General features: G+C 43.6%; 1 protein-coding gene across 1 annotated transcript; it reads right to left on the bottom strand.

Annotated features, from left to right (window-relative positions):
- Positions 1–7,810: 7,810 nt before the first annotated feature.
- Positions 7,811–19,900, bottom strand: LOC130877833 (protein SCO1 homolog, mitochondrial). The gene is made up of 6 exons (XM_057775447.1): positions 19,667–19,900; positions 18,476–18,566; positions 16,026–16,223; positions 15,233–15,325; positions 13,737–13,852; positions 7,811–8,619 (listed from the first exon to the last, which is right to left on the bottom strand). Exons 1-6 carry the CDS (start codon positions 19,895–19,897, stop codon positions 8,488–8,490), a joined length of 861 nt encoding a protein of 286 aa, XP_057631430.1. The 5' UTR covers positions 19,898–19,900; the 3' UTR covers positions 7,811–8,487.
- Between the last annotated feature and the right edge of the window lie 40 nt (positions 19,901–19,940).

The following is a 19,940-nucleotide window of genomic DNA, read 5'->3' as shown; positions in this document are numbered from 1 at the left end:
TTAGAACATGAGTCTCTGTAGGAATGGTCTCAAAAGGTGTCCATTATAGTATTAGATCATAGTAAATGGTAACTGTTGGCATTTGATGCTCGCAAGAATATGAAAACAGGTGCATAGGAACCAGTGAGGTTGTGGGCAAACCGATTAGTGACATGGCAACAAAATGGTCACGGCAAGGGACAAGAGCAACCTATAGGCCCCAGTGCCACCTGTTGACAGAGAAAAAGGCAATGACCTTTTGGGTCTACCTCAAGTGGGTGGGTGTGGGGGCAGAGTACTCTGGAATGACACTATTTCTGCTTGGTGATGGATCTAATGTGAGCCTGTCTTAGAGCTGTTGTCTTGGAAATTGACTTAGGAACACTGCTGAGTAGAACCCAGGCCAGGTTAGGTCTCCATGTAGTCTTGGGGCACTGAGATACCAATGGGAGGAGATTTATACTTCCTGGTTTCAGGTAGAGCAGAACACAAAAAAAGGAGGGAAGGATGGAGAAAGGTGATGTCTCCTCCCCTGCCCCCATCTATAATAAGAGGCAGCTGTGCACTGGGGTTTCTAACAGAAAGCAGTGATGGACTTCCATTTTGTATTTGTGGCACTGCTGGGCCAGCAGTAGCAAGGCCTCCTGGAACTATGCCGAATTCCTTTCTCCCCTTGTACAGATCACAAAGGCATATAATTTATACGTGAATTACACAAGTTACAATTAACACTGTCACCTCTTGGTTCTCTCTGTCTGGTATAAGCATGAGCACACGGTGGGGTACTTTCTCAGGTGGGGGCAGGGATTCACACAGTAGCTCCAATCTGGAGGCCACAGAGCATGGCCTTCAATAGGTGTCAGTGGGCAGAGACAGGCTACCCGGCAGAGGAGCCAACTGTAGACAGGCTCTTTCTTCCTTCCTCCCAAGATGGGACATGAGGGGCCTCCCAGCCCGAAAGCAGAGCAGGATTGAGGCGTAGGAGGAGCAAAAGGCAGTATCCAAGATTATATGACCACACCAAGGAAGATCTGGAAGAGACTCGGTCTCTGTGAAGTCTTTTTATCTGCAGTCTTTCTTTCTTTTTTATTTTTTTGTACTTTTTTCAAACTAATTTTCCCACTCTCAACAGCCACTAGTTGCCTGTAATTCTTTGTCTAGGGGTGGGACACTGTGAGATGTCCCCCTGCCGCGTCAGCATGTTTATTGTCATTGTTCAGGTTTCGTTCGGGCAGCTGTATTATTCATGCATCCTGGCTGTAGCTTCCCTGTGAAACTGGATGTCCTTCTGGTCACTCACAGTCCTCATCTTCATACCCCTTGCCCTTTTTCTCTCAAGTATGTTTTTCTATTTTAGGAACTTTCATATGTCAAAGGTTTTAGTGATCTTGTATGTGTTGCCAATGCTTTCCTCATTTGTCCCTGATCTTATTTGAGCCTTGCTACAATCCCAGGGAATAGGCAGAGCAGGTGGCCATATCCCTGTTTAATTGGTGGGGAAGCTATGACTCAGCAGGACGTGTGTGTTGTGCAGGGGATAGACTGTGGAGGGTGCTGGTCCCTGCTCTGAGCATGTTGCATGGAGCTACCTCAGTGCCTCAGCACTGATACAATAGTCTTGAATTATGGAAGAAACAAATTTCCCCTGTAAAATTTAAACTTGAGAAATGTATTTACCTTAGTTTCTTTCTACATAAAATAAAAAAGATGGGGGGGACCTAAATAATTATAAATCCTCATCTCTAGTACCTTCTGACTGTCACTTAAGGTACCAGAGAGACACAAGTCTGTATGTGTGTTGAGGTGAAGGGTTGTCTGTCTAATATATGGCATTCTCTGGCTGACAAACAGCCTGCCATTAAAGGCATTTCTCCCTGGGGTTTCCATGAGGCTTTGCATGGGAAGCCCAAGTCATGCTATGCCCTTCTCCAGTTAAAGCAACTAAGCACACAGGGCAACAGTAAACCTAGTGCCTCACTTTCACGGCTGATGGGATTTAGATCAAGAGGGCTACTACTGCTTCCTACAACCCCTGCAGACATCATTAGTGGATCACAGCACATAGTATCTGATCCTGCTCTTAATGTTGCAATTTCTCCTAGCACCATAATGTTGGAAGCAGCAAACCATGATTGAAATCAACACAGAGTCTTCCTTAGATTTGACTGTAGCGCCTGCACTATGGGACAGGTTTGCGAGAGAGAGAGAGAGAGAGAGAGAGAGAGAGAGAGAGAGAGAGAGAGAGAGGACCACAAGTCATCATTGAAACAAGATTACCCCCTTAATTGTGTTCCAGGGCAGTTAGTGATCCTTAACTGATAGTCACACCCCAGCCAAACCCACCAGAAACCACTCCCCTGCCATCAGGAACTCCTGAGGGTCTCGTGCTCAGAGCAGCTGCAAATACAGGAAAACAAGTTGTTTTGCTCAGAGCAGCTGAAACATAGGAAAAACAAGTTGTTTACAGGAAATTCAGGGTCTGGGGGTCCACAGCCCCCGACACTTAATCATTTTTCCTAATAATGACTCTTTTATATATTAAAAAATGCACTAGGGCTGAAGAGATGGTTCAGTGGTTAAGAGCACTGGCTATTCTTCTAGAAGTACTGATTCAATTCCTAGCAACCACGTGGTGGCTCATAACCACCTCTTATAGGATCTGATGTCTTCTTCCGTGCAGGCATTCAAGCAGGGCACTCATACAAAAAAATATAAATAATAAAAAATTTTAAATAAAAACTTGCATTTTTTTCTTTTTGCATGTGTGTATGGTGTACATGTTTGTGTGTGTGTAGATGCATATTCCTGTGCACACATGTAAAAACCAGAGGAGGGTACTGGTGGCCTGCTCTGTCTCTTTCTGCCTTACTTTATTGAGACATAGTCTTTGCCCAAATCTAGAGGAAGGCTGGCAAGGAGCAAGCCCCAGCTACCCTCATGCCTGGCTTTCTTTTATGTGTATCCTGGGGCTTTGAATTCAGGTCCTATGATTTACAACCAGTTCTTCTATCCAGGCAGTCATTTCTTCAGTCCCAATGACTCATTCTTATTATATAATATTATCATTCTTATAAACATAATGTATATTCACTTGAAAAGGCTAAGAAAAGAGATTAACTGAAAATAAAAAAATAAGAAAATTTATGAATGTTTAGGGGGAAGCTGTTAGTTCGTTCCCAGCTGCCCAGACCATGAAATAATCACATAGAAACCATATTATTTGTAATACTGTTTGGCCAATAGTTTAAGCATATTTCTAGCTAGCTCTTATATTCTAAACTAACCCATCTCCATTAATCTGTGTATCACCACGAGGTCATAGCCTGCCAGCAAAGTTTCAACAGGCTTCAGCGGAGGCATCTGTCTCCTATGGCTTCTCCCTGACTCTGCCTTCTTCCTCCCAACATTCAGTTTAGTTTTCCCCACCTAGCTCTATTCTGCCCTATCACAGGCCAAAACAGTTTCTTAATTCATTAACCAATAAAAGCAACACTTATTCAGGACTTCCCATACCATAAATGTACTTCCATTGTTGAACAACTGTTGACATTTGGTGTATATTTTTTGTGTTTACCCAAAAATGAGATCAAACTTTTGTGGACTACCTAATTCAAATTATGTACTTAATATCTTTTCAGACCCTTAAATATTAATCAACAGCCCCTCTTTTAAACTTACTCCAATGTAACTATTATGCGGTCCTGGAGATCAAAACCAGGGCTTCACATATGCTAGGCAAGTGCTCTATCGCTGAGTTATCCTCACAGCCCTACAGCTCCTTTAGATCCTGTGTCTTTCCATTTATGAATGTACCACTGTTTACCTGCTGACACTGAGTACACAGGTAGTTCTGCATCTCACACTAATATACAGTATTTAATACAAAAGTGCTGCAGTAAGTAAATGTTTGCATTCACTCCAGTTATTTCTGGAAATAGTAGGATAGCAGGTTTGTAGTCTGCCATAAAATCACCATCCAAAATGGTTGCCATGGTTTCTCTGCCGGTTCTATGCAGGAGTCATTATTAATGGGTACCATTCTTTGTAGTGCCTCGTGAACCTGAGAGGAAATTCCACTGTTTTAACTTCCAGTACAAGCAAGGAACTCAGGACCTTGAGGGGTGCACCCACACACTGAGACAATGGGGATGTTCTATCAGGAACTCACCAAGGCCAGCTGGCCTGGGTCTGAAAAAGCATGGGATAAAACCGGACTTGCTGAACATAGCGGACAATGAGGACTACTGAGAACTCAAGAACAATGGCAATGGGTTTTTGATCCTACTGCACGTACTGGCTTTGTGGGAGCCTAGGCAGTTTGGATGCTCACCTTACTAGACCTGGATGGAGGTGGGTGGTCCTTGGACTTCCCACAGGGCAGGGAACCCGGATTACTCTTAGGGATGATGAGGGAGGGGGACTTGATGGGGGAGGGGGAGGGAAATGGGAGGTGGTGGCGGGGAGAAGGCAGAAATCTTTAATAAATAAATAAATAAATTAAAAAAAAAAACTTCCAGTACTGATCACTAGCAATGCCACCTTCTTCATCTATCATTTCCCTGCTATTCCTCTCTTGGGAATTATGTATTTCAAGTGTCCTTTGCCTAGATTTTTGAAGTTATTCATATGTAATTTCATTACGGACCACATGCATTTCTTATGCATTGGGGTCAGTAGTTATTGATGTATGTTTTGAACAAGCCTAACAATGACCAACTTTATACGTTCTGCCTTTGCAGCCATGTCACAACTGCATTTCTTGGTTTTCTGGTTGTAAGAAAAAGGCTCACTCAGAATCTCCAGACAAAGAGCAAGAAGGAAGTGAAAATATCGTGTAGATTGGACCTAAAACTGGATGCTCGGGAACTCCAGAGCATTGCCCCCACAATGTGAGGATCACAGCACAGCAACATGGGAGAAAAATATTAGGCCATCTATACATTTAAATTTTTCTAGACGGAGTGAACATATGTAATACTATGCAAGGTATGCACATTCTATTTATAAACTGAAAGCACATTACAGTTTGAATTTACAATGTCCACCAAAGTTTTATTAGCTTTCCTACAAACTCAGAGGGTTCCAGGCCCTTTCTTCCAACACCATCACGATGACACAACTGATTCCATGATGGCAGGAATCAGACCTCAAGGCCATCACAAGACCTCAGTGCCCAACAGATGCAAGGATAAGGCTGTCTTTCTCAAGCTCAGCCTGGGCACTTACCTTCACAGCATCCTTGGATGGAAAACGGATAATGGGCTGACAACTGCAGACTCACCCAGGAATACTTCAGATGGCTGGACTGTAAGGGTAGCGCCTCTGGCTCATTCCATAGAAAAGGGACTGAACGGGGCACAAGGATCACTGGAGTGGAACCCTGACCAGCTGCTGTTCTCTTTAGCAGCCAACAAGGTCCTTCAATGCTACTCTGCTAAGCTAGAACAAGTTGCTAAGAGTTGAACCTTTCTCATGTCCCAGACACGCTTTCTTTCTAGGTCATTCATAGGGATTCTTCTTCCTCTGTGTTTTGAAGGTACAGATTGTAGAGGAGCACAGATAGGTCAAACTTCCAGGTGTGTAAGCCACCACTTAGTTCAGGCCACAGAATACTTCCATCACTCTGGAAGAGGCCTTGTGTCTGCTTCAACCACAACCAACCATTCCAAGTCCTGCTGGAGCTGAGCACCATTCTGGCTTGTGGTCCCAGCATCTGATATTGTCCTAATGTGATCCTGGTTTTACAAATAAAAATACCAACAGGTAGGTTGTTGCTTTTTTTCTGGACAATCTTGCACACTACTATACTTGTACCCTCCTTGATCTCAGTGCAATCTGCACACAATTACAGTATAATGTGGAGTACCATGGCTTCTGAGAATCAAAGGACCAAAGTATAACCATGAGTTATCACTAACTGGATATTTGATGGCATTAAGTGGTCATTGAATCTTTCCATACACATTCATCTCCATCTTTTCACTCTTGCCTTCTTTGAGTTTCTTTTCAGTACTAATTAGACTCTAAACAGATCAACTAATCTGTAAAAAAAAAAAGTTCCTGGTGACTTGCTCATTCCCAAAGTCCTAACGCTAAGGACAGCGACTGCCACGTAGTACATGCATATAGGTATTCATAGACTGAACATGCCAGCTTCTGAGTAAAGCTCATCTCCAGTTAACTATCCCGCAGAAGGAAAAAAAAACCAGCTCATAGGACCTCTGCTCTCAAAGTCTTTAGCAGAAGCTGTGTATAGACTGAGACAGAATTAAATCAGCTAGAGCCAGAACAGAACTAGGCCCCAGGAACTCTTGGGAAAGAGATGATATAGGGACCCTTTCTTATCTTACAGTGGGAACGACACTTCATATCTAGAAATGCTTGACAGGAATGGTTGCAATCTGATGGAGCAGTTGTCAAAGCCAGCAGCTGTTTGGCTATTTACTGTACTGACGAATTATACTGACAAGGACTGCAGTTCAAGGTCAGCCTGGGTACTTTGGATGAAGAGCATATGAAAGGTTTCTGCAAAAGCTCTTCTTTCTGGAGCACCACAGGAGGGCTAACCTGCAACAATTTTCCTTTCTGGGATATCACAGGAGGGCTAACCTGCAACAGTTTTCCTTTCTGGAGCATCACAGGAGGGCTAACCTGCAACAGTTTTCCTTTCTGGGATATCACAGGAGGGCTAACCTGCAAAAGCTGGGAATGAGCAAGCATGCCACAGTATTCTGGGGCAAAACATTTGCTATTTCTGATGCTCAGTATCTTCTTGTAAGATCAAGTCTTTCAGATGCTCCCAAGAAAGACATTCTAAACCAACTAAATGGGAGAGGAACAAATCTTCCAGTTGCCTATCACGAAGTGGTTTAAACAGGAGACATCTGTTTTCTTAAGGTTCTGGAGATCAGCAGTCTATGGAGATGTCAGAAGTTAGTTTTTTCTACACACCTCTTTCTGTGGTTAGTGGATGGACACCAGTTTCCACCTGTTCTCCTGGGTCCTCATCTCCTACGTTTTTAGGACACCAATATTACTTTAGGGAGGACCTAACCTAACAGCCTCATTTTAACTAAATGACCTCCTTAAAGACTTAATCTCCAAATACAGTCACATTCTGAAGTGACTGATTCTAGGATGTGGACACATGAATTGTGAATGACATGATTTGGCCTGTAATAGATACAAGGTGTTCTTTCACAGTGATGTAAGTACTCACATTAGGCTTAATGTATGTACTGAGACGTTAAGCAGGAGATAAGCCCGCATCATGTGCATATAAAAGCTGACAGGTGTATGGAAAGAATGCTTTCCAACAAGGCTTATTTGTAGCATTTTTGGATTTACTGGAAAGGCTCAAGTTGAAAATGTGCGAGCCAAACCCAGGTATTAGGGCAGTTTAATTCAGAAACAAAGTCAAGATGCACCATTACTCAACTAGCATGGTCTTTCTTCTTTTTTCTGGACACAAAGTTTCACTGGGTATCCTGGCTGGCCTCAAACTCATAGAGAACCACCTGCCTCTGCCTCAGCTCTGAGTGCTGGGACTAAAGGTGTTTGACACCATGCCCAGGTCAACAGCATTTTCTGGAATAGCTGCTGACAACCCCTGGTTATGCTGTTTCTCCATGAGGCACCTGGTCCAGGTGTGGACTCGTATCATTAGCCTGTCAGTCGTCTGTCCCCAGGAAACCCAGGTGTCTGTATGTCACCCAGACAAGAGGTGAGCTCCAAGTCTGGGAGCCTGCATTTAACAAGCACCAACCTACCCACCCATTTAAGCCTGCACCCTCTGCCCCGAACATGGGTGCACTAGGCACCCACTCTCCACAGAAGCCAAGTGACACTTTTCCAAGCTGCTAAACTGATTACATCTTTATTTTATATGCTGTATAATCTGGTATATGAAAAAAAAAAACCAGACCAGTCATAATTAATATCCTCATTTCCATTTGGTCTATCACTGAAAACCAGCCAAATCATTTAGCTTTTCAAAAAATAACAAAAGCAAGAATTGAGCCAACAGTTATGTCCACACAGAAGTTTTCTCCTTCAGTCGTCCAGGCAGCAGTTGCTGAGGGAATGAAATGCAAACCTGACAGTTACACTCCTCTCCAAGGAAGACTGAACTCAACACTCAAGTATAAAGATGACTTGAAAGTATCTTGACTATCAACCATTGAGCACACAAGTTGAAAAACCAAGAGCACTGTGAAAATTATACGCTGCTGTACAATCTGGCCCCACAATTTGTCCAAGCGAGGTCCCAGATGCTGTCGGGGTATCAGTGCTGCTGCAAGGGCCATTCCTACGGCCCTGGGAGGCCTGTTCTGCTTACCACGGCCCTTTGGACTTATGGTAGCTAAGGGGCAGACTTCAGTTGGTGAGCCCAAGGGTAACATCTTAAGTAGAAAGATGATCTCAGGATATGAAAGCCATGTTGTAGAGGCTCCTCTGGGAGACCAAGTCTTCAACAAGGCAGTCCTGTGTCTGGTGACACCACTCTAGCTACCTCTTCTTGTGTGACCTCATGTGTGCAGCAATTGAACCAGCTATTTCTGCCGCCTTCTTGTTTTGGCCAAAGTAATCAAGAAACTCTCCATCTGGTCCCACCAAATACATTATTATTGTATGATCAACCTGTAAAGAGGAGGGGGAAGAGACATGTTACTGAAGAGAAAGAGGCTGCAGGGTAAGAGACATTAACATCGGTGCTTAACTAATCACTGTAGCATCTGCTCAGAGAAGCACTGTCTACCGAATGGGCCTGTGCTGACTGCAGCACACTCACAGCCAGGGACTACCTGAAACCTCACGTCCCAGAAATAAGCAATGGCCACTGCTGTGAGTCAGCTTAGGAATATTTTGGTACAATTTTTCATATACTCACCCGAACATTCTCTGGGAGAATTCACCTTCTATCAGCCTTCATAAATACCCTATGTGGTAAAACAGCGATGCTGTTTTGAAACACCTTCCACTTCTGAGGGTATCTCATCTAACCCATTCTCCATTCATTCATGGAAGCCAGAGCAGGGCTCAGAACTACTCTGAGTAGTTCAGAACAGTCTGGGTGTCCAACCTCATGTTTAAGAAAAACTGGCTCTCATTACTGCCTAATCTCCACTTGCCATGGTTTATGAGAAGCCAGAAAATCAACCACTAGCTGAAGCATGTAATTTGCAAATCCTAATAGTGATTTAGTCAAGATATTGGTGATTCAAACAAAAACTGGAAGATGTTTTTCTTCCCTGGGAAATCTGCATTTGCTATTCTGAGCTTGCAGCTGAAGCAGACTGCTTGGAAACCCCACTGGCCACAAATGCTGCTCTAGGAGCCTCTTCAATCCATCATCAATTCTCCTGACTATGCTCTTCGAATGCCTCAGTTCCAATTCAAGTTGAGACTAGTCATTCCTTTTACTATTCATTTCCACAATATTTTAAGAGTAGATATGGCATCCTAAGTCCTTGGAATTTGTTGCAGGCTTGTTTGGCAAGACAGGAAAAGATAGGAATGCCATCACACATACCAAATGGAAACTCCCCAGAATATACCCCAACCCACATTATCTGGCCACGAGGCTATTACTTTTTTATACACACACATTCATAAGGAGATAGCAAATGGAAAGAGCCACTTGTCTGCCATCAGGAAAGAATGCCATCAAGAGCCGAGACAGCTGGTGACTTCATGTGGAGAATTTACAGTAGGAGCCAGGCAAGGCCCGACAGAGGATTCAGTACTAAAACTCTGGCTGTCCCCTCAAGCCTTTCTCTGAAGCTTACACTCCTCTTTCCTTCACTGTTTCCTTTTTTAGAGAATTAATTTTAGAAAAGTTCATACACACACACACACACTCCACATACACTTTCCTTTTTCTCTATGCACTTTTCTCCTTAAAGAACAGAATTCAGCATGTTGGACTTCTTTTAGCAGTCTGTAGTACAGAAATACAAACCCAGCAATTTCCTATCCTTACCTCCTCAGTGTGTGTGTGGTACTTATGTACATGTGGGGTCAGTATGTACACCCACAAAGATGCAGAGGCCAGGGGGGCCATGTTGGGTGGCTTCCTTTGTCATTCTCAGTCTCATTCGCTTGGAACAAGGGCTCTCACTAAACCTATAGCATCGAGCCACTACAATGTTACCGCCCCAATAATGCTGGAGTTTCAGGAGGGCATGACCATGCCTGGTTTTTAATGTGGCTTCTGGGGCTGTGATTTCATCCCGTGCTTACACAACAGGCACTGTTACCCCCTGAGCTACCGCCCCACCCCTCGCTGTCATTTCAACAGCTATCAGGATGCTTATCCTCTATAAAGTAGCACAGGCTAGAGAGGGGAAGTTACAGAAACTACTAGGTGCCAAATTTAACCTTAAGACCTAGCACCTGTCCAGTTTCAAAGTCTACACCATTTTCTTATCATTATGCTGCCACTATTTCCAATTCAACTGCAGGGGCGGCAAGTTGTATCTTTTAATATACATTTTTATCGCCTAAAAGAGTAGTGCATGCACACTAGTCTTCCATTCTGGATTCCCCATGTCCTCTGGCTCTTCCAGCAGGGAACCGCTGTCACTAGTCACTGCTATATTCGCAGAGAAATTCTCTCCATTTGCTATGTCCATACCCAGCACCATCTACCACTGCCACACAGCTGACACTTCATGACAGCCTCCTGTCAGGTAACACAGAAACCACTCTTCTACATCAGGACAGATAAAGTAACTCTTCAAAAATAGTTGACTTGGGTTTCAGTCCTTGGTCTTTCCCAACAATGCTGTAAGATTCACCTGTGAGCTAATTTCCAAGTAGCACCCACGTTGGTGAAAGCAGCTTTTACACCCTCCCGTACTGCCCTGAAGAGGGCCCACCAGATGCATCCTATCTACAGTGCACGGAAACACCTCTTATTTGGAACTCACTCCAACAACTCTAACAACAGGTGTTCAAACTTCCCAATCACAGCCAAACAGGATTTTAAAAAGATGTACCACTAAACAATCCCACTTTTTTCTTATGAATTTGTCTTAGCTTAAATTTAAAAAGCCATTTGTACTCGTCCTGAACTATTTCTAACATTTATATACAAAAATGTGGCATTACGTCTATAATAATTACGCATATAGTATTGTGCAAATTTGGCTTTGTGGTGAATCCTATTTGGCATGCTCAATTTATATCCACTGTCTACAGATTCTACTTCTCTCCCCACTGTCGGAAATCATGAAAATATCATCCTGTTACACCAAGGATAATCTTTAAGCACTGCCCCAACTGGTCCTTAAACCCTAACATATTTCCATCTATCTACAGCCTTAAGACACGGAGTCACACTAAAGAAAAACTCTAAGAACCTTGGAAGTGTCTCCAGCTCCCCCTGTTGGCTGATTCAGCAAATAAATGCACAGCAATAAAGTCCCTGAGCTCTGTCAGACCAGCAGGCCAGTATGCAGTCTAGGATACATCCTAGAAGGTCAAGGAAGTCTCCATAAAATCTATGTATGTGTACTTTATCCTTTAAGACAAAAATAACAACTATACTTCAGATTACCTGAATCACAAGTACAAATTTCAAGGCCTAAAATGTGCTTGTTTGTGATGAACTTACTGGGTCCAGGCGGTGCACTGCTGCAGACCCACAGTTAACAAGGAATGGTAATTTTTACTATGTAAAGGGCACCCGATGGAGGTAGACTATGCAATCAAGGGGAAAAAAATCAGAAAATTGTGAAGGGGTAGTTGACAGCATTGTGGGACCACACAGGCTAGCTGCCTAACCCCATTCCTGCAGTTAAGAACAGCTTTGGCTTCAGTGAAATACTTGCCATTTAAATGGAATGTTTCACTTGCTTTTATTTTTGAGACAGGGTCTCACTTATGTAGCCCTAGTTGGCCTGAAACTTGCTATGTAGATCAGACTGACCTCAAACTCACCAGGTCTGGTTGAACTCAAATGCTACAAATAAAACCAGCCATTGTGTTTAAGTGAAGTTTTTTAACTTCAGGTCTAAATTAACAAAATTTGTTTATGGCTGGAAGATTAGCCCTCTCATGTGAACCAAACCAGTCACTCTAACTGTGTGAAAGGGTAAAGTCTGACAAGTCCTTCACCCCTGTGGAGCTTCCGCTTTTGACACTTGCACACTTTTCCATTCCTCACACTGCAGGGGCAACAAGACAAAGCCGCAGAGGAGCCTGACTACGCTTTCTGCAAACGTAGGGCTTCAGGAAAAACTCACTTTTTTTCTTGTCCTTTTCCCCCACGAATCCCAAGTTTCCTCAATGCTATAAGGCCTCAGGCTTGAAAAATATGGTGGCATGTTGGGCTTAACTAAGGCATTGTGGTCAAAAGTCTGTTTTATTTTGGCCATAGGCTATATGGGCACAAAAGATGGTACAGGCTCATAAGGGCCAGAGAGGGGCTGAAGGATGGCTGCGTGTGCCAGCGCTTACCGTGAAAGATGGTACAGGCTCAAAAGGGCCAGAGAGGGGCTGAGGGATGGCCGCGTGTGCCAGCAAGAAGAGCAAGAGTAAAAGTCAGCTATGGCCACAGACATCTGCATGTGCAGTACAGGGGAGCAGAGACTGGCAGACTCTGGAAGCTTGTTTATCAGCATCATAGTCAGCATGTACACACACTCTCTCACACACACATTCACGCGAGAAAAGGCACAAACTATTGTGGAGACACTATGCATATTGCTGTAGGGACAGCCTCAGGATACTGGTAAATCAGTGACTCAGGGTCAGCCTCCCTATCAGTTTTACACATAAAATGAAATTTATAATTAATCACTTTACTCAACTAACATTACAGAAAACCCAGAGACAAGTGGGGAAAAAATCAGTAACAATACTATAGCACCATGTCGACTCTGAATGCGCTGAGAAACAAGAACCTAATAGACAAGAAGAGTCAGTCCTTTGCACACCATGAAACAACCAATCGGAAATGGGCTCAGTCGCTCAGGACTTCCCAGACAACACTGATAACAAGGAAACAGGTCCTTAAAGAACCACAAAGGTAAACTGGGCAGATGTCCCATCTCTCATTATTGAACCCCAAGCTGAACTAAACTGTTGGAGACATTAAAATTTGTAGATAGTCTGTTATTTGAAGACTTTATTTTTCCTCTTGCTTTTCAATGTAATAAAAGACTCCTTGAGGATTACACTGCTTCTAAAAAGGAGCACTTGTCTTCCACTTCATCAAGGACCCAGGGCGAACCAACGCAGATGCCGAACTAAAACTGAAGAGCACTGATGCCAGTGACGCTCTTCTGAATCCAACATGGTGCCCGAGTATTTGCTTTTATAATTGTATGTAACTAGGGAAGTCAGACAAGCTATGGAATGAATATAAATTAAGCAATAAACACCCACCTTTCAAAAACATGTGCTACTAGATTTTCAAATAATTTACGGTAGCCTCTGCTTCATTTTTAAAAGTGATTTTTGTTTTATGTATTTGAGTGTTTGCCTACATGTATGTATGTGTAAGCATGTGTGTGCCTAGTGCCTGTGGAGTCCAGACATTGGATCCCTTGGAACTGGACTGACAGTCAACTACGAGCCACAATGTCGGTACTGGGAACTGAAGCAGGCTCTTTGGAAGTGCTCTTAATCACTGAGCCATCTCTTCCGCCCTTCAGGTTTTCCTTTATCTCAGAAGCCAGTCAGCATGTAAAGTGTGTGAGAACTTGGGACTTGAGGCCAGGTGAGGAGCTGAAAGCTGAGCATTTACTTACTATGTAGTCCTCGTCTTCATCCTTAGGGCCAGGGCTGTAATAGACCCTGTATGCTCTGGCCACTCCATCAATCTCTTCTTTTGTGCCAGTCAAACCAACCAATTTGGGAGAAAATTCTAGATATAAAAATAAGAAAGACAGTGAAAATGAAAGACAAGAAATATAACCATCTTTATTTAAAATAAAGATACATAAATAAAAACCCTAATGAATAAAAATACTGTAAAGCAGCTTTGGTGCCACTTTGTTCCTCAGTCACCAAACATTTCTGTATGATTTAAAGAAAAACAGACCCAGAGAAGAAATGAAAATTCTCCCATGATAGATGTTGGATCTTCAGTGACTACAAAAAAGATCTAGAGGAAACATATTCTAGTTACTTAGATTATGTTTTAAATTAATTTAGTTACAAACACATGTAAGTGAGGATTCCTGAAGTACTTCAGGCTTTTCACTGCATCAGATGGAAAGATACTTAGTTCAAGAGGCTGGTAAGATGGCTCAGTGGGTGTGAGAGGCTTGTGCAGTGGTCTGAAAGATTTTGGTCCCCAAGAGAGTGGCACTATTAGGTGTGGCCTTGATGGAGCAGTATGATCTTATTGGAGAAAGTATGTCACTATGGAGGTGGGCTTTGAGGTCTCACATACATTCATGATACCACCCAGTGTCTCCTGCTGCCTGTGACCCTCAGCTCCTGCTGCAGCACCCCACCTGTCTGCATGTTGTCCTGTCACATCATGATGACAATGGACTATATCTCTGAAAATGTAAGCCACCCAATTAAGCGTTTTCCTTTATAAGAGTTGCTGTGGTCATGGTGTCTTCACAGCAATAGGAGACAGCTGGGGAGGACTCAGTCTGAAACGGGATGTCTTCATCAAACCCACTCCCCTCAAGGCTCAGAATCCACATGGAAGAGGTGGAAAGACTGTAGGAGGCAGAAGGGATGGAGGACTCCAAGGAAACAGGCCTGATGCACATATGAACTCAGAGACCGTGACAGCCTGCACAAGTCCTGCACATGCTCAAACTGGACAAAATGTGAGCTGAGAAGGGAAAGTGGACACAAGTTCTAGCCCAAGTCAAGAAGCTACCTGCAACTGATGATGGTTGGGAAAAGGAAACTCAGGTTTCTCCAGTGAGGTGTTAATGGGAATATCAACTGCTCCAGGACAGGCCCCATGCTCAGGACTAGTTGGTGCCCAACACAAAATGGACTCCATGCTCTTTTTGTGAGCTTTTGTCTCATTGTATGAGCACTCTTTGTCTTCTTGTTTTTTCACCTGTTGGATGGGTGGGAAAACCTGGGAGTAGTTGAGTGGGGAACATGATCAAAACAAACTGTATGCAAACCTTTTTTGTTGTTTTTGGAGACTTTTGAGACAGGCTATCCCTATGTAGCACTGCAAAATGGTTGCTAACACTACCTGTCTATTTAGATGGTTTGCTACTGCAAACTGTTAAATAAGTTTGTGTAAATGATCAGCAAAACACACCTTTCACATAAGTTGAGATGGCTTCTTTTGTGTCCCTTTCTGGGTCAATGGTGATGAAAAGTGGAGTTAAATTCGGCAGGGACGGAATACTGTCTGAAAGAAAGTTTCAATTAGTCCAATAGTCACCATTAGGGAAAAGACAGAGAGAGAGAGAGAGAGAGAGAGAGAGAGAGAGAGAGAGAGAGACCCAGCAACACTAGAGACAGTGGTGCAGCAGTAAAATGTCAGGGGAGCACGGGACAGATTAGACTATCTGGAGTGGAGGAGGAGGAGTTTCTGTCTGTGATGGAGCCAGCCAGCCGTTCCACCAAACACCTCTACTGACACATAACTGCTGCTACCCCAGATTACGTCTTGGCTATCTCACTTCCTAATGTAATCCAATCCCTGCAGTTTTTCCTACAGTAGCTCAGGGACGAGGTTATCAATAAAGACCGAATACACCAAACAATTTAAAGAGGTATGCTTCCTTCTAATTGCTTTTAATTGACACAAATAAAACATAACCTGCCACTCCTGATTTCCTAATCTAATAACTATCAATGTCACTGGGGAAGCACAATGAGAATGCTTCAGTAAAAGGAGAGAGAGGCACAAAGACATATTGAAGTGACCTAACACTTGGCACCCAAACAAGCCTCCTTAGGTAGAGTAGGGTCCTGGAATCACAGCATCTAGCTGAACATGGAAACTTTATGTTCTTACAGACCAAATAGTTACAACACCCTGTCTGACACACTACAGAAGGTGAGAAACAGTACCGTTCAATAGTGAGTTAGGGCTGTGCTCTTACCTATTTCATCTACAACTTGAATCATTTTTTCTAGTTCTTCTGGACAGATATCAGGGCAATGAGTGAAGCCAAAATAAATCAATACCCACTGGCCCAGGTAGTCCTTGTCAGTCTTGGGCTCGCCATCATGAGTTATGAGGGAAAATGGTCCCCCTAGTAAAGGCTTTCCAATGCTGCGATGCCGCTGCTTCTCCAGCTCTTAAAGAGATACACCAAACAAGTCACTGTAACCAGAGTCACTGAAGCATCTGACAGAGTTAGCATAATACTAGTAACAGTATGTGGGTGGACTGGGAGGTAGAAAATAAATATATTAGCTTTCAAGACACTAACAAAAATACTGTCCGAAAAACAAGCATAAAATAAGAAAAGTAAATGCTGTAACACATGGTAAGCACTGGAATGAGTGGTTAAAAAGTGTTCTAGAACAACCCAGCACTAAGCTGTTCAGTGTGGGGGTGAGGGCTGGGTGTGCTAGAGGCAGCCTCAACGGAAAGGGAATGTTTATGGGACCTTAGTTTTATATAGAAAATTAAATAACAAAGCAAATAAACAGGAATAAGTGTTACTAATGGAAAGCCGGAACAATGGGCGGGAAAAAACTGGAATGATCTCTGTAGTATTAAGACAATCAGAGGTACTGGTATAACTTGACAGTTTCCATATATAGGAATTCTCCAACGAAAAGAAAAAGCTATTTTTGTTGAGAAATGCTGAAATAAGCTGAAACAAATAAAGTTCAAGGAGAGCCGGTGGCAGAAGGAAAACCCAAGGATGACTGAAAACAGGATCCTGTGTGAACAGCAAGCTCTTGTTTCCGGTTTCATTTCTGATACTGTGATAAAATAGTCTGTCAAAAACAAACTCAGAGCTGGGAGGTGGTGGTGCCCGCCTTTAATCACAGCACTCAGAGGCACAGGGTCTCTGTGAGATGGAGGCCATCCTCGTCTATAAGAGCGAGTTCCAGAATAGTCAGGGCTACACAGTGGGACCCTGACTCAAAAACAAAAATACAAAACAAAAGAAACTCGGATGAGAAAGGGTTTATCTAACAATTCCTGATAATAACCCACGTGTGGGGAAGTCCGAGTGGGAGGCCCGCGCAGCAACTAGTCATAACCCACCCACGTTCTAGAGGAGACAGAAACTGTGCATGCTAGTTTAGCTAGCTTTCTCTATTCTTACAAAGTACAGGGCCCCAAACCAGGAAATGGGGCTGCCTGCCACTTTCAGGCTGGGTTTTCCCAAAGTCAAATAGGGAAACCAGGAAAATTCCCACGGTGATGTATGTTCACAGGCCAACTGCTAAAATTCTAATGCCTGTGCATTCTCACTCCCGTAGTCTAACATTTCTCTTTATTAACAAGCATCAAGAAACTCTAAATAACTCATTTAAACAATATTTATCCAAATTTTTAAACCAAATCTTAAAGTCTTAGAATATCCAGTAAAATATAAAGTTTGTTTTCTTTTAATCCTGTCAACATTTCGAGATGGCATTTCCTAGTAGTTCCCGGCTTTCCCTCCATCACAGGCAGCCTGTTCCTGTCCACTGCTGCCGCCCTAACTGGTCTGCAGTACCTACTCTCCATGCCTGACCTCTAGGACGTCTTCTCAGATCCCAGTGTCAAAGGCCCTCACATACCCTGCCCTGCCCTCCAGCCTGGAAGAACGCCATCCAGTGAAAGCTTTAGTTTCTGTGTCTGTCTCCTTGTCAACTGCATTCCAACCGCTAGCATCTCAGTCATCTTTGTACCCTCGGGACTTCCAACTGCCCACATCCAACCTATTTACAGCTGTCTTTTCAACGACAAAGCAGCGTCATTTTGGATTCCATCCTTGAAAAGTTAAAGACAACGATGGAAAAATATGCAAAACTAATTAAATGCTGCAGTCCAGTTAATTATATCAATTTTAATTTCTTAGCTGTCCATGACCATATAAAATGTCAACAATGGGAGAGGGGTTGGATGAAAAGTATATGGAGACTTTTCTTTGCCATCTTCACAACATTCTAAATTAGTAAATCTAAAATCATTTTTAAATTAAAAAAATTAAAAAACAGGGCAGGGCAACAGCTCAGTAGATAAAAGTGTTTGATATAAAAACCTGACTTCAGGAACCCACCATGAAGTAAAGAAGACACTAGCCAGGCAGTGGTGATGCACGCCTTTAATCCCGGCACTCAGGAGGCAGAGACAAGCAGATCTCTGAGTTTGAGGTCAGCCTGGTCTACAGAACTAGTTCCAGGACAGCTAGGGCTGTTACACAGAGAAACCTTATCTTGGAAAGAAAAAAAAAAATACACTAGAACCAACTCCCAAAAGCTGTCTTCTGGCTTCTGCCATGGCATGCTTGCACCTGAACTCACATACACACAGGTATAAATAAACAAAATAAAAAGTTCAAAAACAACAACAAAAAAATGCTCCAAAAGAATGACTACTTACGTTCTATCTTTTCTTTCTTGAAGTACTTCATTCCAGCCAATAAAGATCCTCCAATGGCAAAAGTCAACGCTAAAGACTTCCAAGAAACGGGCTACTGGGGCAGAGAGTTCAACCAAATAAATGAGTAAGATGCAAACCTTTAACCATGTTTTACCTATCACAAAGTTTTTATAGCACATATATACACACAAACCATTATCACACACGTTGAATGTGTTAGGCTACTTTGGGATACATCCTGAAAATTTCTGTGAATACAGTTATATCTACTAAAAAGCACTCATTTCCAGGGCAAAGTTAGTTACCCAAGACAATTTAAAAACAAAGTAAGGGTGGAAGATGGAGCTCAATTAACTGGTGGAGTGAGTGCTTGTTTGGCAAGTACCAAAGCCCTGGGTTCCATGCGAGGCACTGCATAAAACCGGGTGTGGTGATGCACACCTGTAATCTTAGCACGCTGGGAGGGGAATGCAGGAGGATCAAGCTCAAAGGCATTCTTGGCGAAATATCAAGTTCTAGGCCAACCTGAGATATGAGAGACCTGGTCTCAACAAATAGCGCAAAGCCGGTAACTGATTACTACTGGCTCAAGCTGCTACTGTACGCTTTAAAACCTAAAATGTTTGCTACCTTTGCCTAAGATTTGCCCCGCTCCCCAAGTCCACATTTCTTACTAGTACGAGCAAGTAAGGCAGAGGCTCTGAATTTGAGACACAACTAGAACGAGAGGAAGATAAAAAGGAAGGAACAGGAGAGGAAGGGAGGAAAAAAGGAAGAGGAGGAATACCCAAACGCAACAGATGCCCACATTTTTGCTTCAATTTCAACTTACACAATGAAGCATTGAAGGGGAATTCAATTCGGTGAGATTATAAAAGTGCTCTGAATTTTGAATCATGATAAAGTTGAGATCCTTAAAACCTAGAACTGATTTTTTTTTTCTGGAGCAAAATCCCGGGTTGTGACGGCGCGGAGGGTGAGTAAATTTCTCAAATTCTGTCGAGGCAGGGACTACGGGCTGACTAGCAACCAGTTCTGCCAAGGCTAGGACTACCGGCGGACCAGGAAGCAAAGTGACTCCATGGCCCTTTCAGGGCACGCCAGGGAGTTCTGAGGTTGTGACCCAGCCGGATGCAGAGATACCGGGCTGCAGAGAGCGGTGAGTCCGGAAGGCTCCACGTAAACACTCACCCCGGGCTTCATGCGGCGCGACCCGGCTTGGCCGCCCTTGGGCTCTGGCCCTTTGGCCCCCGGTGGTGGCGGCGCGGCGCTGAAAGCCCGGATCCCCAGGCAGCAGCGCGCCTCTCGGGGCCACGGACTCCCCACTGGACCCCCAAGCCCATGGCCGTGAGGGAAGAGACGCCAGAGCTGGCGACACTGCGGTCGCATCCCCATACAGCAAGCCCGCACCAGCGCCGCCATGAGTTTAGGAGACCACGCCTCCTTTGGGCCGCCCCTCTATTTC

The sequence above is a fragment of the Chionomys nivalis genome, chromosome 7 (assembly GCF_950005125.1).
Source record: "Chionomys nivalis chromosome 7, mChiNiv1.1, whole genome shotgun sequence".
NCBI lineage: Eukaryota > Metazoa > Chordata > Mammalia > Rodentia > Cricetidae > Chionomys > Chionomys nivalis.
Note: the sequence above shows the minus strand (reverse complement) of the source record. Positions and strands in the feature narration are given on the sequence as shown.